General features: G+C 37.4%; 2 protein-coding genes across 2 annotated transcripts; one reads left to right on the plus strand and one right to left on the minus strand.

Annotated features, from left to right (window-relative positions):
• The first annotated feature begins 1,816 nt into the window (after positions 1-1,816).
• Positions 1,817-15,466, plus strand: LOC104887522 (hypothetical protein). The gene is made up of 9 exons (XM_010672173.4): positions 1,817-2,389; positions 4,140-4,226; positions 5,536-5,625; positions 6,778-6,858; positions 7,737-7,925; positions 8,020-10,134; positions 12,012-12,158; positions 13,147-13,526; positions 14,937-15,466. The coding sequence occupies exons 1-9, from the start codon at positions 2,339-2,341 to the stop codon at positions 15,067-15,069; spliced, it is 3,273 nt and encodes a 1,090-aa protein (XP_010670475.2). The 5' UTR covers positions 1,817-2,338; the 3' UTR covers positions 15,070-15,466.
• A 444-nt stretch (positions 15,467-15,910) lies between these two features.
• LOC104887521 (uncharacterized) lies at positions 15,911-19,250 on the minus strand. The gene is made up of 2 exons (XM_010672172.3): positions 19,119-19,250; positions 15,911-16,499 (listed from the first exon to the last, which is right to left on the minus strand). The coding sequence occupies exon 2, from the start codon at positions 16,491-16,493 to the stop codon at positions 16,266-16,268; it is 228 nt and encodes a 75-aa protein (XP_010670474.2). The 5' UTR covers positions 16,494-16,499; positions 19,119-19,250; the 3' UTR covers positions 15,911-16,265.
• Between the last annotated feature and the right edge of the window lie 3,705 nt (positions 19,251-22,955).

Below are 22,955 nucleotides of genomic sequence, written 5' to 3' on the forward strand. Positions count from 1 at the left end.
TGATCTTCAAAGTTACGTCTAGACGTCGAGTTGTCTACTCATATTTACTACTTAACCACTACTCCCTTCGTCCATCTAAAATTGCAACATTTTTCCATTTTTGTATGTCCCTAAATGTTTGTGGAGTAACATCTCCAATATTGAATATTAAATTTGGAGCACAATGCTTTGTTGTTGTTTATGGTGTTAATCTTGTGTAAAGATGAGTAGGTGTAGTTGTTGTATTAGTGAAATGAAGTTGTGAGTTAGAGCTAAGTATATAAGAAGAAGAAGAAAGGCGGATGGCTAGAATTTGTTCTAAAACCCTGCATGAAGCAATACATAAATGCTATTTTTTTGGTCATCAATGTTAATTTTTTAAAGCGTGTTTTTGCTCACAGCTGAAAACGATGTTTTTTTAAGTAAAGGCGGTTAGTGGTGACATTCGTCTTGGTGGAAAAGCTATTTTTGGCACAACATATGTGTTAGTATTCGATATTGGTTGGGGAACTTAAGATGTGTCTTTGTTCACGACTGAAAACGTTAAGTAAAAGTTGTCAGTGGTGACACTCATCTTAATGAGCTTGACACTTGTTTATATTTTCTCCATCCTTTGATGGGAGACTGTGAACAAAGTTATTGCTCTTTTTTGGACTACCTAGGCAACCATGACTTGATCTTGACAACTTGCATCCATGAAGTAGAGTTGTTTGATGCAGTATATTACACTCAACCACTACACACTAGTGAAGAACATTTAAAAAAAGGTTCGTGCGTTGCAACGTTGATCAATAATATGCATTAGTGGCTAGAATATTTGCATGCAGTGATACATCAATAGAATTCTTGGGCGGAGAATTTTTAAAGACGATTCCTCTAATGAGCTTGACATTGGTTTATATTTTCTCTATCCTTTGATGGGAGACTGTGAACAAAGTTATTGCTCTTTCTTGACTACCTAGACAACCATGACTTGATCTTGACAACTTGCATCCATGAAGTAGAGTTGTTTGATGCAGTATATTACACTCAACCACCACACACTAGTGAAGAACATTTAAAAAAAGGCTCGTGCGTTGCAACGTTGATCAATAATATGCATTAGTGGCTGAAATATTTGCATGCAGTGATCCATCATTATAAGTGAGAATTTTTCAAATAAATAAATTGTCAAGAGATATTTCATCTGGAATCTCTAGAGACCCTTGGTGATTCATTTTTGAAGTATGTTGTTTCTTGGATTGAAGATTGTTACACAAATTCAAGGAAGATAACAGTAGAAAATGATTTATGTCGTTACACGTCGTAAAGTTGATTAATCACAAGCAAATTGAGAGCTCGCGTCTGGGTTTAATGATTAAGGCGGAAATTTGAGTTCTTAGTAGTATATTTGATATTTGAAATCCGGTTTCTTAGTAGTACGTTTGATATTTGAAATCTGATTTCGTAGTTGTATATTTAATATTCTCTCTTTTTCTCATATTTTTACGAAAGCAAGCTCAACATCTCACTATATGACTCATCTGAAAATTGATTGTCCTAGTGAAATTAAAGATGCAACATAATTGCGTCATGATCCTGCTTAATTAATAAATTTCTCTAATTTTCCTTGACCGTTCTTTCCTCTCTAAAAAAGCGAAAACAAAAAAACAGTGTAACCAATTGTTGGCATTTGTCAGAATTTTTCAAAAAACCAAAATAAGAATAAAAATTAAAAATCAATGAGCTCCACTGCTAGTGCCTTCTCCTGTAGATAAAGAAAGCAAAAATAATCAGACTCACACAGATAGAGTAAAAAAGTTTTTAACTAAAATCAACTACTATTTGCTACTACTTGCTGCTAAGCTAAATCACCTCCCTTCTTTCTCTCTCCACCAATTTTATTTTTGACTCTGTCCAGTAGCTCATCACAACCTTTTTTTTTTCACTGTTCATACTCCAATTTTAATTCTCTCTCCTCTTTTTATCCCCTTTTTCTCTCTCCTAAACATTTCTCCAAATTCGTTGATACTCTATTCTTCCCTCGAATTTTTTCCTCTTTTCTTTTACTTCCTCAAGAAACCCTAACTTCGAGCTTTGCATCTGATCGAATTTGAACCCTAATTTGCTGATTTTTGGTGTTAATTTCATACATTTTGAAGTTTTCACTTCGATTTTTTAGTGAGTTTTGCATTTTTTTACTATTTTTTGAGCTGTAAGTTGCATGAATCTGAAGCTCAGTGGACTGTTTCAAGCACAAAATGTGAGTGTGTCACGATTGATTTTGGAGTAGGATTTGAGCTTCCAAAAATGGTGGAATTTGTGTATTTCGAGAGAGAAAGTGGTCGGTGATTGCTTTCGTTTGAAGGTTTATACTACCATGAATGCCGATCAAGCTAGGGCTGGTCCTGTGGAGAGAGACATTGAGTTGGTAATTTCACTATTTTCTTTTTCTATTTTTTCATAAACTAATTTTATTTTCCATTTTTGTATCTTGATAATCTTATTTTTCTGTTGCATGCATTTTAGTACGAATTTTCTTAGTTCCGTACTAGATTGTCAATTATGGCAATTTTTCTGACAATTTTTCTTCTTATTTTATTTTATTTGAAGAAATAATGTAGAATAATTCGTTAGATTAGAAGAGATTAGTTGATTCTATATTTCTGCTTATTTTGGAGGGTGCCAAACGACATCTAAATGCTGGCACGTTTATTTGTTTTTATAAAAGAAGTATATTAGTTATATATATTTATCCTCAATTATTGCCTTCAATCTTCTATACTTTGCACGTTTTATGCTATCTTATGATTGCCTGTTTGAAAAGGTGTTATTTGGAGCCATATGTTTGTTTGAGATTCTTTGGAGCAATGCCTTTTTTTGGAGATTTTTGTTAGTGTTTGGCGAGTATTCGGACGAAATATTTTGTATTTATGATCTGTTGGGGAGAGTTGAAGCTGGATATTTATTAGTTTGGATTGAACATTTTCCAATTCAGAACTGAAATAACTAAATTCTTTCTGGATTACTAATTGGCGATTTGGCACCTCTTGCTGATTTCCGTAAAGAACACTTTTGTAAGATGAGATGATTAAGGTTCAACCATTCTAGATTGTTAGCTTTACCATTCCAGCAGTGTATACCATTTACTTTGAAACATATTTTTTTTTCTAGCTTTATCATACTATTGCGTGTAACGTAGGTTTAGTGGTTTTAGAACCATCAATGATTGGTGAGCCAGCGGATCCTTTTAACATACTTCTTGGATTTCCTATCTTCCCTCAACTGAAATTGTGGAGAAGTTCACTAAGTGATCTTTGGCTCAATGGCATCGTGCTCTATCTTCCCTACGTAAGTCCAGGGTTCGATCCTTAGAGTGAGGAATACTATGGGGGTGCTGGGGGGGGGGGTTGGGGAGTTTAGTGACTGAGATAGGGTCGACTCTATAATCCTTTCTACCTGAAAAAATAAGATATTCTGGAAATATCAAAGGTCATGGAAATCAAATAACTAGAGCCTGGAGGATAAAGATGAGTCTATGGAAACCAATTTAGTCTTGAATAGATACTCTGCTCAGAAGTGACTGCACCTCCCAGCCCATGCATGAGCATGTGCTTGCCCACATTTACTCGATCATAGGGTAACTGATGGACAGCTATTAACAAGTGAAGCATTAGAAGTTAGAGTATTTTGGTGTCGCATAGTACATAACAAATTAGTATAAGCTAGGGTTCATCCCTGGAAAGGATTGTGGAGCAATATGGTCCCGATGTCATTAGTAATAATCTGTTCATTTAGTGTGATCTCATACCTCTTCCTTTTTGCGGTTCTTGTTTGGCCAAGAACTCTTGAAAGTTTGCAATGTCATTTCTTGCTACTGGGATTGCTTTGGTGGCCTGGCTTCAATCACTCATTTTATATTAATTTCATTTCTGTATGTCATCATTAGTATTTTGGATGATTTGCTTTCATGACCTTCAGTAAGGAACTATTGGTGTATTTAGTCAGAATTCTTACATCTATCATATGAAGAAAAACTATTGTGGATGTTTTGCATTAGCTAGGTTAGGTAGCCAGCATCTCCTAATCTTGCACAGAATGGCCAATGTGTGCTACTTTTAATGTTTATGCATCCACTAGCTTTTGTTTTCTGAAAGAGAGTTTTTCTTCATCTATGGTAGGCAATCACTGCTCTGAAAAAAGGGACAAATTTGCTGAAGTATGGGCGTAGAGGAAAGCCGAAGTTTTGCCCGTTTAGATTGTCTAATGTAAGTTATTTCACTGTAGCTTCTTACTAATATTAGCTTACTATTGCATGAGTTGGATAATTTTATGTTCTTTGTTATGCTATGTAAGTCTCCAACTTTCAATTTATTGCATCATTGTGTATTAACAAAGGATTTATTTGTTCCTCTTTTTGGTTAGCATTGAACAAGTTTCGTTTCTTGAATATCTTAAGATATTACACAATTTTTTTTCTTTTTATCATCTTTGGCGACAGTTTGAAAACACATGCTGCTTTTACCTTCTATAGTGCCCCTTCACATTTACTTGTGGGATTGTACATATATTATCAGCATTGATAGCCTTGAACCTTTTGATAAATACTCCCATTAACTCTTGCGGTATAATGAAATGTCGATTCCCAAACTTGCTGCATATTGATATTTGAAAAGCCACCATATTGTTTCATAAACTGACATTTAAGAGGAAGATTGCTTTTAGCTGTGGGGAATTTCTTGTTCCTTGTTTACATGGACATTATTAGAGACCATATATATGCAGTAGGAAAATAGCACCCAAGAAAAATACACGATTAAGGTTTATGCTCTACAATCACCCCCCCTCCCCCTCCCAATTATTTCATTTTAGTTATCATTTGGTGCTGCTCAATCTGTCACATTTGAAATGTTGCAATGGTCCCAGCAAAGCTTCCATCTGTCACATGAATATATATTTGTTTGAGCATCTGTGAATAATGTTGCTATAGTTTCCACAGGAGTTTCCATATCATACTTGAAAAAATTCCATCATGTGCGCAAGATGAATCTTTTGAAATGATTGCAATGTCATGCAATCTGACATGATAATTTGAGAGTCTTGATGGTTCTTCTCTAGCCCTCCTTTTGCACATGAGACTCTGAGAGACACCCACTTGGTGTCATTCTAATACAAATTTTGCTACTTACCAGAAAAAGGTGATGGCATTGTCATTCTTATGCTTTTGAATGAGCTGTTCTGTAGATTGTTTAGCTCAAAAAGATGGGTGATCTCTTCAACTGACTTAGTTCTGTTTTTTCATCTCATCCCTCATTACTTCGACTTGTATGAGCCTGTGATGGGGGGAGTGGAAAATCAATAATGACTATTAAGTGGTGAGCTATATAACTTTTGTGCAAGGATCCAGTCAGTTGTATATCTTATATCCATCTATACCAACTTATTTTCTATACTGTTTTCCATGTATTACACCTTTTAGAATAAGTGGACTCTTGATTTTGGACTGTTGGAAGGTGGATGCTTTACTTGTTCTACACTGCTATTGCATGATATATCATTTATTTATTGTTTTTTCAGGATGAATCTCTTTTAGTATGGTTTTCCGGAAATGAGGAGAAACATCTGAAGCTCAGTCATGTTTCCAGAATAATTCCTGGGCAGCGCACGGTGGGAACAACTTTTTTTCTATAAAGAAATTAGCTGCATATATTATGCTTTGATGCAGTTTCTCTAGTAGTTTTAGTTTGAGGTTGTATAGTGGTAAAGAAGACTTTCATTCTAATATATATTTGCATTAATAATGCCACAAACTTTAATGCCAAAACAAAAGTCCCAGTAATTAGTAGAGGAAAGCACAAATATATTTATACTGGGACAAAGGGGCACACAGAAGCAAATTTGAAGTAATTTTCTCATACACTTCAAAGACATGTAGTCTACTAATCATTCCCTAACTGCCGAAAACATGACCAATGTTATTATGTTTTTTTTCTGCATTCTGCTTCATTTCCCACCATGTCTCACCTACTTGCTTTATAGAGATATTTTGCTGCTTTTGATTCTTGGTTGCATCTGTTTCTGAAAATTAATGTTCATTAAGGCTCCGTTTGGTAGGGTGTAAATTATATTCCATGAAAATGAGTTTTCCTTTTCCTTTCATTTTCCGTTGTTTGGTTTGATAAGGGGTGTAAAACAAGATTTCCATCAAGGGAGCTTTAGGTGAAAATTGTTTTCCTTTTAGAAAGAAGGGAAAACACATTTTCCTCCCTCTTCCTTAGCAACCTTTTACTATCTTCTTATCCATCCTCTCCCTTCCCCTTCCATTTTTCTCTTTTCCATAACTTTTTTTACATTGAACCAAACAAAGGAAAATTAGCTTTGCAGTTGAATTTTCCATTGTAAAATGTTTTACATGAAAAATCATTTTACATTGAAAATGTTTTACATCCAACCAAACGGAGCCTAAACTTCACTTTGACTGACACATCGGTACTAGGTAAAGGAAGAAAGCAGACGGAGCAATGAGATCTTGTTGTTTTGGCAGCACATTTGCTCTTGAGAACCTTTATTGAGATTTAGGCTTCTTGAATCCAATTGGTATAGGGTGAACATTTGTCCATTCATGCGTATTTCCTACAAGCAATTTGTGTGCTGGACCAAGTTTCGAACATGTTATGCTTGCTTTCTAAGTGGTCGCCTATTTCCCCGACCACCATTCACTTTGTTGTCTTGTGCATTTGAAAACATAACACAATTAATAATTATATCCTGAAGATTTAACATGTTTTAGCTTATACTAATGTAAGCTATACTTTGCAGCCTATATTTCAAAGACATCCTCGACCTGAGAAGGAATACCAGTCATTTTCTCTTATATACAGTGATCGGTCTTTAGATTTGGTGAGTTATCTCCATGTATTCCGTGCTTTGTTACTTTTGCTAGAGATAGAAGCAATGTGTTTGCTGGACTTCTTGGGTGGTCCTGAGTATCTAAAACTTTTTGTTTTGACCTCACTTATCAGTCTACCGCTGTATTTGACAAATGAACATTTTGACATGCATGTAGAGGACTCATGATTTTAAGAGATATAAACTCCAATATATTAAGAAGAGTGCTTCCTAGGTATTTTGCATCCACAGTTATCTGTAGAGCAATTCTTCACATCAATGGTCATTAAGATCCTTCCAGGGTGAAGTCATGGATTGAATAACTTTTAGCTGCATTGTTAACAACTTCAAGACATGCGGTGCTTATTTCCTTGATGTGAGTCTTGTTATCCTGTGTTTCTTGACCCTAGGACAAGAAGATGGTTTGACTGTCATTTAGAGGTTGCCTGTTTTAGGAGTTGTTTTTCTTAGATGAGGAGGCAGCTGAGTTTTGACTAGTTGCAACCAAGTGCCTATAGTATCTCATCAGAATTTTGTAAGCGGCATTTTGCTTAGATGTGGAGGCAGCTAAGTTCTGACTAGTGGCAACCAAGTGTCCATGGTATCTCCTCAGAATTTTATAAGCGTCTTTGATCTGTCTTTGATAATTTTTTGGAATCCTGAATTCTCTGCATGTTCTATCTACATAAGATTTTATGATGATTTATGCTCCCTGCTCGGAGAGTTGATATAGTGAAACCAGCTCTGTTTGGCTGTTTCATTCCCCAGGGACCACGCCGCAGATCTCTTGTCATAACCTCCAATGTCGAGGCTGAGTTCGGCCTCCTCTTAATACCTTTATATGAGGGAAGAAAAGAAGAATAACAAAGTTGTTGCCTGTTCATTTGCAGATTTGCAAGGATAAAGACGAAGCTGAAGTCTGGTTCACTGGTCTAAAAGCACTTATATCACGCTATCATCGAAGGGCAAGAACAGATCCAAGAAGTGGACTATCATCTGAAGCAAATAGTCCAAAAGCTCAAACTCAGAGGAGCTCTCCCTTGAGCTCTCCCTTTGGTAGTGGTGATGGTTCACAAAAGGTAGTTTTTTTTTATAGTTTCCTGACTGTGGATCACCTAATTGTGTTTTGATTGTTCAGTGATGTTAATGAGATCCTATTTTTTGTGGCATCAGGATGGATTAGATCCCCTTTATCCGTATGAGAGTCCTCAAAAAAATGGCTTGGAGAAGGCACTCTCAGATGTAATTTTGTATTCAGTACCTAGCAAAAGTTTCATTCCCCCAGAATCAGCTTCTAGCTCTGTTCATTCCTTTTCCTCTGGAGGTTTTGATGGCTTAAATGGACGCAGCAGAGGCAATGGTGTTGATACTTTTCGTGTTAGTCTGTCAAGTGCTGTTAGCTCATCAAGCCATGGCTCTGGTCATGATGACGGGGATGCTCTAGGAGATGTTTACATGTGGGGAGAAGGCACAGGAGATGGTAATCTGGGTGGTGGAGCTCATAGGCTTGAGAGTTCTTTGGGTGTAAAATTGGATTCATTTAGGCCCAAAACATTGGACTCGGCTGTACTTCTTGATGTTCAGAATATAGGATGTGGTGGAAAGCATGCTGCCTTAGTGACAAAACAAGGAGAGGTATTCACATGGGGGGAAGAATCAGGAGGCAGACTTGGTCATGGTGTGGATTCTGATGTCTCACATCCAAAGCTTGTCGATGCTCTAAAGTGCACCAATATTGAACTTGTCGCTTGTGGAGAAAATCATTCCTGTGCTGTATCACTTTCTGGTGATTTGTACATATGGGGTGGCAGAAAATACAGTTTTGGTCTTTCTGGGCAAGGTGATGAAATGAGTCATTGGATCCCGAAGAGACTTGTTGGACCACTGGAAGGGATACATGTCTCTTCAATATCTTGTGGACCTTGGCATACTGCCATCGTAACCTCAGCTGGGCAGTTGTTCACTTTTGGTGATGGCACCTTTGGTGTCCTTGGCCACGGAGATCGTAAAAGTTTCTCCGCTCCAAGAGAAATTGAGTCTCTTAAGGGCCTACGAACAGTTCGTGCTGCTTGTGGTGTGTGGCATACTGCTGCTGTTGTTGAAGTCATGGTGGGATCTTCAAGCTCAAGCAATTGCTCCTCAGGGAAACTATTTACTTGGGGGGATGGGGATAAGGGTCGCCTAGGACATGGGGATAAAGATTCTAGACTTGTGCCTACCTGTGTTGCAGCTCTTGTCGAACCCAATTTTTGTCAGGTTGCCTGTGGCCATAGCTTAACTGTTGCTCTTACAACCACTGGCCAGGTTTACACAATGGGTAGCCCTGTATATGGTCAATTAGGGAATCCTCAAGCAGATGGGAAGCTCCCTGTCCGAGTAGATGGTAAGCTTGTAAAAAGCTTTGTTGAGGAGATCTCTTGTGGGGCTTATCATGTTGCTGCTTTAACTTCAAGAACTGAAGTTTATACTTGGGGCAAAGGAGCAAATGGTAGATTAGGTCACGGAGATACAGATGACAGAAATAGCCCAACATTAGTTGAAGCTTTGAAAGACAAACAAGTCAAAAGTATTGCATGTGGTACAAATTTCACCGCTGCTGTTTGTCTTCATAAATGGGTATCAGGTGTTGATCAGTCTCTATGTTCTGGATGCCGTGTCGCTTTTAATTTCAAGAGAAAAAGACACAATTGCTACAATTGTGGCCTTGTGTTTTGTCATTCATGCAGCAGCAGAAAGTCCCTTAAGGCTTCAATGGCTCCTAATCCCAATAAACCTTACCGTGTCTGTGATAATTGCTTTGGTAAACTAAGGAAATCCATAGAAAATGACTCATCTTCTGTCTCTTCGCTGAGTAGGAGAGGGAGTATGAATCAACGACTTAACCAAAACATTGAAAATGAGGACAAAAATGGCCCACAGGCTCTTGTACCACTGGGTAAGTATTCAGCAAAGGATTCTTTCAAAGATACAGAAAGTATGTCTTCCAAGAGGAACAAGAAACTAGAATTCAACAGTAGTCGTGTGTCGCCTCTTCCAAACGGATTTACTCATTGGAGCGCACTTAGCACTTCTAAGTCTGGGTCATCAAAGAAATTCTTTTCTGCCTCTCTTCCTGGGTCACGCATAGTTTCTCGGGCAACTTCACCTACATCTAGGCGTTCCAGTCCACCTCGAGCTGCAACACCAAGTCCAGCTATGGTAGTACTTTCTTCACCGAACAACGTTGTGGATGATGCGAAGAGGACAAATAATCACCTCAGTCAAGAAGTTCTGAAACTCAGAGCTCAGGTGTGCTTGATGCTAATATTCACTTGAATTATTGATATGTTATCTGAGCATGTCGAGCAATTTTTGTTTGTCTCATTCAATCTATACTTTGTATCTGTATTTTACTTGTGAAAATGGTTGCAATGATCTTTGAGAGAAAGGAATTGTGAAGGTTTGGTTCAGTCAGTAGAGGGGAAGACTTTGCCTACAATAGCCCCTCTCTAACTGACTGATCCCGCATATAACTGGGAAAACAAATCCTCTACTCTCTTTTTAAGCAGCTTGTTTCTTGGGACCATGGTCACCCTAGTTGTCTGTACGTTTGGGTCCCAAACACAGTGTGGCAAAATATACTTACCTCAATATTGATCATCACTAAGAGCATGTACGCTACACTGGTAAAGTGGTCTCCGAGGGTTTCTCCAGTCTCTTTCTTCTGCTCCCTAGTCCCTGTCCCTCAAGATCACACCAAAAAAGTTTCCAACAATTGTAATCTCTCTCTCGAATTAGCTCTCTGAAATCCTTATCACTTTATGTGGTCCCACTGGGGTGATAATGAAGATACTTGTCACAGGGATCTCCAAAAGTTTTCAAGGGATCTTACGGGTTATACAATGTAAAGTTCATCACCAGAGAGAGATCAGGGTGAGCTTCCTAAGATCCCCAGTACCCCACTGTTGGGCAGACACTAAATCTTCTCTCTCCTCCAAGAGCTCCTAGGAGATCCCCTTGCAGATACTTGATGCACATAGTATAATACACTTTGTCAGACTCAAGAGATCATTCTTCTAAATTGTTCAATGTTATTTACTAAACTATTAATATTTTGGAGCAATTTGGTGGGGAAGTGAGTTTGGTGGTCCTCGTCAGAACCTTTTGCCTTAGGTGATTAAAGGTAAATCCTACAAAGGCAAACGGGTCCTGAATAATGTTCTCTTTGGTATTCTCTCTTCTTTCCTTGCTGTAATATAACTTAGTTGATATTGAATGGAACTTCTAGAAAGATACCTTGGGCAAGGGAGCTAGCTTTTCTTGACTCTTTCTTCTTTCCATCTCTACACTCATATTCACACTTCCTCAGTCTTGTTTTCCTTGGGAAGAGATGGACAAATATTTTCTTGGAGTCTGTTTGATTCGGCATTCTGGATTTCACAAAATTCTTGTTTGTCTAGCTCCCTTAATCTCGTGCTTTCTTAGATTCTCTTGATTCTCACTTTGGACTAATGAGGATAGATAGGAGTAGCAATTTTTTTTTCTCCCCTCCTGTAAACATCTGTAAAACGACCCTTTAACTACTTTCCTTTTTTTCTATTTTATGGAGAGGTCGAAACTCCAAACTCTGTGACAAGGGGAAACTTATGGGTGAATGAAAGCCGGTAAACTCCTTGATCATAATTCCAGATTGGTAGGGTAAATAGAACAACTTTGTTGGATATTTGTTGTCGGGTTGATGAGGTAAGAGATGCGTATCTTTGCATTGCAAGACGCGCACCTTTTTTCTCTTATAGTTGCGGAGATTTATTCTGATGTAGGAGAACCATTTTCCATCCTGAGTATTTTCGGATTGTATAGGTTATTTCGGGAATGGATAGGTTTACATCTCTGATGAGGGGATTTTTAGAGTAATAATGTGGGTTTTCAAGACGAATGGCAGTAATTTTTGAAAAAAATATATTTAGTGTATTCTATGTTTCACTTCTCAGAATTTCTTGGGATTTTCTTTGTCTTATTTGCTTGTGTGTGAATGGCTGGTATGATATGCTCTTTCATCTGAAGGTTTTAGTTAAGATGACTATGGGTCTCCGTTGAAAAGTTATTTGTTAATGAAATCAGTTTCTTACTTAAAAAGAATAACATGAGATGCAGGATTAAATGACATTTTCTGATTCATAATGTAGGTTGAAGAACTTACGCGGAAAACACAGCTTCAAGAAGTTGAGCTGGATAAAACTTCGAAACAGCTGAAGGACGCTATAGCAATTGCAGGAGAAGAGACTGCAAAGTGCAAAGCTGCAAAGGAAGTGATAAAATCGCTTACTGGACAAGTAAGTACTATACTTATCTTGATGGGATATGTACTGTAGATAATCTACTCTAAGGAACATGGCTAGAGTCATATTGCATATACATATGCTTCTTGCTGTTATGGTTATTGATGTTAATCTCTGCTGAAAGTATGCTCGATTTTACTGAGTTCAGCAAAATCTGTTTGTTTGTACAAAGCCAAATTTCTGCAAGTTACTTATATGGACATTATCTAATAGTTATGTTACAATTTAGTTGCGTAACATAAAATCAAGGTTTGGCCTTGTGAATTTTTGAGATTCCATATAATATTGTTCTCTGCCTGTATCTTGCTTTGCTATGATATAAGGTTAACACTATTGTTGCGGTCAGCTCCTATATGTATACAAGTAGATGTCGAATGGGTTGAATTATACACAATATAATCTGGCCTTTATTGGTAAATTTGTGTGATATGGGAGTAGACAGTTCTAGTGGTGGAATCTCAAGTAAGAGCTACTGCATCTGAATTCTGAACCAACACTGTTTTTGAATGCTGGGATCTTATGGATTATGTTGGACCATTGAATTTTCTGTTGATGTGAGAAATCAAGTAAAATGATGCTATTAGAAAAGGGAAATATGTATCTTTTGTTGCGGAACTGTTTAATACAAGGTGGTTGGTTAAGAAGGTTGTTTTGAGTTGGCTGGCTGAAAATAGACATGAGAGGAGAGTTTAAAGTACAATCTATCCTGCTACTGCAAGGCTTTGGGTTTGAGACGCTTTGATGATTAGATCTTTGCTATTATGTGATCAGAATGTTGACAAAACTAGAAAATGCACAAGCATGACAAAATTGCAGAAAAAGTTTTGCCTTTATTTGTATAAAGTTAAAACAAGAGTGATGTGAATGAAGTAATTACAACTCCCTTATAAAAAAAGGCAACGCAAAGAGTTTTCTGAGAAACCAGGTTGTAGGACCATTTAAATACTCCTCTGATCATTTTTATTGTTTTATCTGGTTTTAGTTGAAGGAGATGGCTGAAAGGTTGCCTCTTGGAGCTGTAAGAAACAACAAGACACCTATACCAGGTTCCCCTGGGCCCATACCTTCCAATGATGTTTCTAATGTAATGGAGCGACTTAACAGTCCAGTGGCTTTGCATGAAATTGGTTTGAATTGGTCTAACCGTCATGATACTTCAAATGGGTCAACTACTCCCAGCACCCATGCCTCAAATAACCCTGTCACAGGTCAGTTTGACACTTCATCGAAGACTAAGAACAGAACATCTGATGGTGAAGCTAATTATGGATCTGAATGGGTGGAGCAAGACGAACCTGGTGTGTACATCACCCTTGTGTCACTGCCTGGGGGTATTAAAGATCTAAAACGCGTCCGCTTCAGGTATTGTGCTAACTGAAATTTTCTATTTCAGGAGCAAATAGTTTACATTATAGCTTTCTCTTATGCTAATTATAGCTTCCGTTCAATAATACTTTTAAGCATATCCCATTGGCGATGTTTAGAAATACTTCTACCATCTCTCTTAGCAATACTTCTGCCGCTTCTCTCTTGTATAAATACTTCTACCATTCTTCTCTTACTTTTAGCATCACATGGGTAAGATAATTATATGTTATTTTATTGATAACTCTAAAAAATTCCATGTCATTCAGAAATGGTAGAAGTATTGAAGAATGGAGGGAGTGTTTGCCTCATTTACTGAACAGCGTTAATTATATATGCACTTAATGTACATTTGAACTCTATTACATCAATCCTTTTGTTGTATCATGTGTGCGTGTGTGCATGCATCATATACTCGTGGGCTTGGTGGCGCGATGTTTGATGGCTTGATACACTAACAACTCGTGTGGTACGGTAATGAATTAGGGTGATAGTAATAAGTTTTAGTGTTTTTGTTTGTAAGAAAAACCCAGTGCCAATGTCTATGGTGATTAATCTCCATCCTCAAACATGTGATTTTTTTTCATAAATTTCAGTCACCACAGAATACCACCTTCCAAAGTGATAGTGGATGTTAATGGAATTTTATGAAGAAAAGAGATGTTCGGGGTACACAAGCATTACCATGAAAATTGTCATGGATTAATGGATAGCCCTTACAATATTATACTTCCTCCGTTTTTTTTTTTAGATGTTACACTTTTCAAATCACGGACTCCTAGGTAATTTTTGGAGAGGAGAGAGATAGAGAGAATGAAAAACAAAAGGGTCCCATGTGAACATGTGATAGGAGAGAGATAGAGAGAAGTTATTACCCAAAATAAAAGTGTAACATCTAATTTAAAATTTCCTAAAATAGAAAGTGTAACATCTAAAAAAAATCGGAGGAAGTACTAATTTTCATTACTATTACAACCATTTCTACCGCTTATTGAACGAGCCATAAAGAATTGTAACAGCCCAAAGTCCAAAAGTATTTGCGGCTTAATATGATGATAAGAGCTCTTAAATGATTGCCTTGCTTGTGGAGCTCTTTAGTAAAGCTTGATGTGTATTAAACGAAGCCGAGTTTTGTTCTTGTAGAGCTTCGTTTGTTGCACAGCTTCTTCCACGCATTTTTTTGTCAACCTAAAATGGTTTTATTGTATCTTATTCTTTACATTAGTAACTTGTGTGAATTAGTGTCTATACAGAAGTAACATATTTTTCAGATAGTATTCTGTGATGTGACAGAGCTCCATTTTATTAAAGTTTGCCTCTCATTTAATGTTTTAACCTGTTGCTTATCCACCGTGTGTGTTCGCTTTATTATAGTTTATCAATCCATTTTCTCTTGTTATGATACAGTCGGAAGCGGTTTAGTGAAAAGGAAGCAGAGCAATGGTGGGCCGCTAACCGAGCTCGAATATATCAGCAATATGATGTTCCCATGGTTGAAAAGGCTGGAATTGGTGTGGGAAGGGAAGGCATAGCACATTGACCTAGAGGAAGGCTTAACCTTGACCCCCATTATTGGAAGCTGGCAGAACATATCCAATGTTTTGTGTTTAACAGATTTAGATTTAGGAATCCTATGTTAGCAGAAGCAATTGGTTATCTGTGCTTCATCTTTTCTTTTTTACCTTTTCAGTTTTGCTCATAACAAGTGTGCTTTCCTCTCTTACTTCAATTATAGGGGAGAGTTGAGAGTTCTCTCCTTAAAGTTGGTAGAAGATAGGAACTGTATATACTCAAGAGAATAGGCTGTCAGCTTCGAATATGGGATGCTATTCTTGTATAGTCATTAGCCAATGCATATTCGAATTGTACATCTTGAAATGTTGAAGATTGTATCAAGTTCTTGAGCTCAATTGTTATTACACTTTTCTCTATCTTCACATCCTTTAGGCATTCTAAATTGGTGAAGTTTGAGCCTGCTGTAATGTGTCCTGCTGCTGCATTGTTACTGAGCAACATTATGATTCCACTAGACCAGTCTAACATACTGAGCAAAGTTTGCTGCCCTAGAGGATTCTACCTCAGTGAAGTTCAGCTAGATGTCGCAGGTCGCAGCGCAATTATTTCCGACCAACTCATAAGAAATCATTTGAACTGTCTTTGGCTTTGCTCTTTCTGTTTGTTCTGTTCAGGCTGTTCAGCTAAAGGAACTTTTAACTTCAGGGGTGAAGATACTTTGGACTCAATACCATGGAGGAAAAAGGTACTTTGGACTCGAACCCTTGAAAAACAAGCATAATTGACGAATGCCTTAAAAAATGGAGTTGCTAATGCAAATACAATTGCAGAATTCACAAAAATCAAAGGAACAAAATACCCCAGAATAATTAAAAGATGAAAAAAATTCTTTTCTTGACACAAGCTCAACCAGTTGAGAATACCAAAATCAACTCAAGTCCGGTGAAAATTCAACACAGTAATAGAGCTTAGAGAGTGGGTAGTAATGATGTACAAACTTGGGAGATCAGCTTGATATAATCAGTAAGTTTTTCTATTCAAATTCGAGCTAAAAGCTAAACCTTTAACTGTTACAACACAAATAACTTCTTAATACTTTAAGAGTCACATCTTTCTTGCATCTTCTACAGTATTGCCAAAAATGGAACAATTACACGAATCTGAGGAAGGAGAGAGCATTGTAAGTCTTCTTTTGCTGAAATGACGACTTGCTACCTGATATCATCCCGAAACAAGCTTAAAAATGATGTCGATGCCATTGAGAAGTACTAGAGGTACTCTCAAATACTGCATAGTGTAAATAAGACCTATAAACTTCCCCTTCAATGTCTTTGTCTTGCCGATCTCTGTAAAGCTCCAACCTTTTGGAGCAAGAAAACGATCTTCATTCAAGATTGCTAGTGCATTAGCAAGCAGCAATAACCCCTCAAGAAATGTCCACAAACCCATTCTTGCCTAGTACATAAATTCACAAGTTTGTTAGATTGGATGGACATAAACAAAAGCATCTGGGGCATCACATGCATTTGCAAAACAAGAAAACCAATTCACTGTTACAACTATGTTACTTGGCCTCTCATTTTGCCTCATGTACTCGTGTCAAATCCTCGACAATCCGACATAGATATAGACACTTCAACCGTTCATTTTGGGCAAGAAAAAATCAGAAGCCGAGTTGGACACTTGGTCACATACCCATGTCTAACACAACACATGTAGCCTAGTCAAAGTAACATAGATTGCTTAAAAAGATCTTCACAAGTTGATCTATTGATACTGTTCGATAAATCAACTAAAAGACTAGAGTAGAATCAAGATATAGATCATTAAAATTCAGAAGAATCATAACAGAGTCCTGGACCTTATCCATCTATTATAGATATTCTGGGTGTATTCTACGGAGTCATTGACCAAAATCCCTAACAAGCAAAAGCAGGCCCGTCCCTGAGCCAGGGAAGGAGGGGCGGCCGCCCTGGGCCCGGGGATGACAGGTCATTCATTCCTGATTTCCAGCCACAACACTTGAAAATTGATCTGATGAAATTAAACAAGGCAAGTCAACACAAATATGCACATCTACAAATTGTAACATAAATTTCTTATCATTTAGTAGATCCTTTGATTAAATATGTCAAATGTATCCTAGTCTTTCCTTTACACTTCACTACATATGACCACTTTCCTCCCCCCTCCGAGTTCCAATCACTTGAACCCCTCCCCTCAGCAAACTAGCAGTAGCATTTTCCCAGACCCAACTTCTGTAAACAATATTGAAATCTCCCTCTTATGTAAAACCATTTCAAAAAAATTTGTGAACTGAAAATAAAATCAGATAAAATGACAGAAATCGTAGTTAAACATTTCAATTCAATGTATGCATATCGTTCCGAACCTATTCATACACACATCATAGGTTTCAGGTTAGACACCAAAATAGGAGATACAAAATTTGCTTCTGAAAATCAAATGTTTACCACTAGAAGCACCAGAGAATATACCACACTCACCCATGACCCAACCCATCAGATTTAACAGAAAATGACCAGGTCTATATTTACTACCTCCGTTTTTTTAGTTCTACCATTTTCTTTTTGCACGTTTGTCAACGCACAACTTTGAACAATTATATATTTAATTAGTAAGTAAAAATTATAAAAAGTTGATATTTTCAAAATATATATCAAGACGAATCCAACAAGATCATACATGACTATGTTTCTCCTCATGTATGAATAATACAAGATAGTCAATTTAGATATTGTGAACAGTGTCAAAAGTCAAAATGGTAGAACCAAAAAAAACGAAGGTAGTATTAATCCAGAACTGAAAAAGAAATTCTGTTAAAACTTATAATGGTATACAACTATAGATACAACTTTCCATGGACATAAGACAATTTCTTTCCCACAAACTGATAAGAGATGTGCATAAATGTAACTGTGTACACGCATATGTGTCCACAACTCCACATTGATCATAATTTGCAATCAAATATTTTGTTACAATGTTCCTCACCTTAGTAATGGTATATGTTTAATAAATACTTCTATGACTAAACCTTCCAGCTCGTGCATAGTAGGACTAATTAGTAAAGATAAAAGAGGTCCACTTTTTCTTATCTCTCTTTCAAAAACCAACTCAATAGAAGGGAAAGAAGTCTGGCGAATTATAAAACCTCAAGTCCTAACATGGGGATTTCTAGAAATATAACAAACTTAACTGAATTCATTTACTAGCATTATGCATGAGTTTACTCCTGATACCTAACACCAGTCACAACCCATAACACAGATGACCTGAAATCAATGTAAAAACCTAAAACAAACATCCAGAAAGTCGAAGATTTATAAGTATTTAAGCAATGAAGGTTCAATTAAGATCTAGGGGAACACTGTACCCCCCCCCCCCCTCCCTCCCCCAACACAAACGCATAACATAAATCAAAACCAAGTGGAGTATTAACGATTAATGAATACGAGAAAAAAGGGAATTAAACTACAAAGGCTACTTTCTCACATAATACCAGCACTTGATCACTATCGCAATAGCATCAAAACATTTAACCATTGTCCACCAATGCCCAACAAGGGGGTACTCAATTCAGAAACTTGCAATTGGAAGCAAAACTTCTAACAAAGACCATTACATGCGTAGTAGATGCTACTCTTTTTTACATACAAGAGATGAAAACACAACTTTCTACAATCTTATAGAATAGTACATGATATTTCAGGAATCAAGAAACGCGGACCATGTACGAACTACATGAGTATCATATACAAGCTTCTGTAGTGATTGCTACTAGATCATTACCATATCCTTAGGTTGATCAATTAATCATTTACTAGCTAATTTCATTAAACTGAATAGAACCTATTCAATCCAATAACCTCCAGCTAAATCATACAAATTCGTTAATGGGGATTGCAAAAGTTACTCGATGTACTAATAATGAACGAGAAATCAAGCAATTAGCTCCATAATTGGCAAAAGATTAATATACAGGATCAAGCAAAATGGGAAGAAGCTATTAGTAAAATGAAAAACTTGTTTTCAAAGACAAAAACAACTAACCTTAGGAAAAGCAGAGATCGCCTCGGAAGAGAGTGAAAGAAGATGGATAGAAATAGAAATATTAACACAAACACAAACACAAACAGAAACAGAAAGGTCGCGAGAACGAAATGGCTCAACCCAGAGATAGATTGAAAACGCGGAGAGGGGCTTTTGGCCTTCATAAATTATTAGAAAGTACTACATCCGTTTGCTAGAGATCTTTCATTTTTTAGTTTAATTACGTTTCCAAAAAATCTTCCCTTTTTTGTCCACCATTATATTATTAATTCAATTTTACTCTCTTTTTCTCTCCTACTTTAACCTCTTTTTATTTGTTTATTTATCTTAATTCCTTTCTCTTTCCTATTTTACCCATCCCACACCTCATACAAGTTAATTCACATTGGTATCTGTAGTAATAGTAACAAGGAAGATCTTTAGAAAACGGAAGTAGTACGATCAAATTTATGACTCCACGCCTATATTCTTTTGATTTTAAAATTAGCTTGTAATAAGATTTAAATCTATGACTTCTTGCTATTATATATAATACAATTGTCATCTGAATCAACTTTTAATCATGCTTTAAATATCCACATTATTATATTTGTACCTTTTAAATGTTGAATTTTCTTTAATATACTTTAATGGGAATAGAAAAAAAATGCATATAAAGTTCGGAAAACAATATCAATCCAAGGCAACGCCTGAGCCAAAATACTAGTTTTCCTTTTAATCCCGAACTATAACACAAATTTTAGTCGCTAAATAGATTATAGAATATAATTAGCTTGTAACATGATTTGAACTCATGACCTTTTGTTATTATACAAGACACAATTACCATCTCAAATTAATCATAAGTGTCCACATTATTTTATATGTACTTTTTAAATGTTGAGTTTTTCTTAATATATTTTAATAGGAATGGAAAAAAGCGCTTATCAAGTCCAGAAAACAGGTGCAACCTGGGGCAACACCCGGGCCCAAATACTAGCTTTAAATTAAAAATAGGCAATTTTTTACAAGACGAACGGTTTGGCTTTTTCCCCAAATTCACTAAGAGTGCACTCTTTGCATTTGAAAAATAAGTTTTTGTCTAGAATCTTTTGATAAAGTCAGATAAGAAGGTTAAGAATAAGGGTCTGTATTAGATATTGACTCAGTCAATATTGATATATTGTTATATTAGTCAACTATAGATTCTCTTGTATATTGTTATGATCTCTTTCCATATTATTAGCTTAATATTCTGAGTTAGTTTCCTAAGTTGTATTATAAATACACTGTATTCACTTTAATACAATTACATCTTTTCATCTCTAATCTTATATGGTATCAGATTAATCGATCCTTATCTCCTCTCTCTTTCCTCATTTTTTTTCGACTCCCATGGCTCTCAATGATGGCACCCTCATTCCCAACTCCTCTGATCCCTCTAAGCCGTTCACTATGCTCCAAGTGAACAACTGCATCAAACTCACTTCCTCAAACTATATTGCCTGGAAAACTCAAATCCAAGCCACCTTACTTGGCTATGACTTGTGGAAATTTGTGGATGGTTCTCACTCCTCTCCACCTCCTTCCATTACCGATTCCGCAGGCACCTCTCTTCCTAACCCTGCTGCTCTACCTTGGTTTCGCCAAGATCGTCTTGTGTTCGGTGCGCTTGTTGGAACTCTCTCTCAGGACATAATACCTCTTATCTCTCAAACCTCCTCTGCTGAAGAGGCTTCGGTGCGTGCTGCTCCCCTCCTCCCTGCCACCGTCCACTTGGCTCACTCTCGCTCCAAGGCTTCCCCGCACACCCCTGGTCACGGTCTTCTTGGTGCTCCTCCTCTCTCTCAAGGGCGTCCTTCACGCCCATACCTTGGCAAGTGTCAATGGTGTCATGAGCAGGGCCATTATCTCGCCAATTGTATGTTGTTCAAACAGCAGCACCCGACTCTTACTGTACCTTCCTTGCCATCACACCGTCATCTCAAGAAAGCCCCACAAGCCAATGTTGTCACCATGGTCCCTCCCTCTCCCACTTCCTGGCTGCTTGATAGTGGCGCCTCACACCATGTGACAAATGACCTGAGTAACTTATCCCTCCACGTCCCTTATGACGGCACGGAGGCCTTAGTCATTGGCGATGGTTCAGCATTACCTATCTCTCACACAGGTTCGTTTACTTTGCATACAACTTCTCACACATTTTATTTTACCAATGTCTTGTATGTTCCTCATATCTCCCGAAATATTCTATCCATCTCTCAATTCTGTAAAGATAATAATCTGAGCATTGAATTCTTACCTCATTCTTTCTTTGTGAAGGATCCTTCCATGAATCAGGCTCTTCTTCAAGGCCAACTTAAGGATGGTGTTTATGAATGGGACCCTTCCTCCTCTCCAAAAGTTTTTCATTCCTCCAAATTGCCCCATAGTGATTGGCATCATAGATTAGGGCATCCTTCATCTCCTGTGCTTAAGACATTAAGTTCTCATTACAATTTGTCTATTCCTCCATTTGAAATGTCAAACTGTAATGCTTGCAATATTAACAAAAGTCACAAATTACCTTTTTCTACATCTACCTTACATTCTCATGCTATTCTTGATTTAATATTCTCTGATGTCTGGACCTCTCCCATACTCTCTACTGATTCTTCCAAGTATTATGTTATATTTGTTGATCATTTTAGCAAATATATATGGCTTTATCCGCTGCAAAAGAAATCTGATGTATATGCTACTTTTCTCACATTTAAGAACCTTGTTGAAAATTACTTTAATAAAAAGATAAAAACAAGTCTTTTCTGACAATGGTGGTGAATTCACCAAATTAACTCCTTATCTTCAGTCTCATGGTATTTCTCATCTCACGTCACCTCCTCATACCCCTGAACACAATGGATATGCCGAACGACGTCATCGGCATATCGTTGAAACTGGGTTATCATTACTTACTCATGCAAATATCCCTGTCTCCTTCTGGTCCCATGCTTTTAATACTGCCACCTACTTAATAAATCGACTACCGACTTCTACTTTACAAAATAGCTCTCCTTATCAACGTCTCTTTGGTCTTGTTCCCAACTATCACAAGCTACGTAGTTTTGGTTGCTTATGTTATCCATGGCTCAAACCTTATACTCACAATAAAATTGAACCTAAGTCTATCTCGTGTGTCTTCATCGGCTACTCATCTACTCAAAGTGCTTATTTTTGCTTAGATCCCTCCACTAATCGCATCTATACATCAAGACATGTAAAATTTGTGGAGAATGTTTTTCCGTATGCTAACTTGTGCAGGAATGATACTAGTGCTGCTCCTTCGTCTCCTAATGACTGGGTTGACATCCATATTCCTCTTGCGTCATCTACTGGCGCTTCTACCTCGGCTGCTCCTGTGTCGCCCAACAGCCCCCCCTCTCCTCCTACACCACCCTCGGCCTGCAGCACCTCATCCACCTCTTCACCCTCACAAAATTCGCCCCCTACATCTCCTCCCACCACTCCAAACCACCAGCCCCCATCATCACATCCTATGACCACACGGCTCAAAAATCAAATCACCAAACCCCACCCCAAATATGCCTATTCTGCTGTCTCCCCATCCACTCCTTGTGAACCTACCAATATTACTCAAGCCCTTAAAAGTCCTGAATGGCGTGCTGCCATGAGTGCCGAGTTTGATGCTTTAACACGTAATTATACTTGGGATCTTGTTCCTCCTCATCCCTCACAAAATCTTGTTGGCAACAAATGGGTCTTCCGCATCAAATATACTCCTCAAGGTAGTGTTGAGCGCTTCAAAGCTCGCCTTGTGGCAAAGGGTTTCCATCAACGTCCTGGTCTTGACTTCTCTGA

The sequence above is a fragment of the Beta vulgaris genome, chromosome 2 (genome assembly GCF_026745355.1).
Source record: "Beta vulgaris subsp. vulgaris cultivar EL10 chromosome 2, EL10.2, whole genome shotgun sequence".
NCBI lineage: Eukaryota > Viridiplantae > Streptophyta > Magnoliopsida > Caryophyllales > Amaranthaceae > Beta > Beta vulgaris.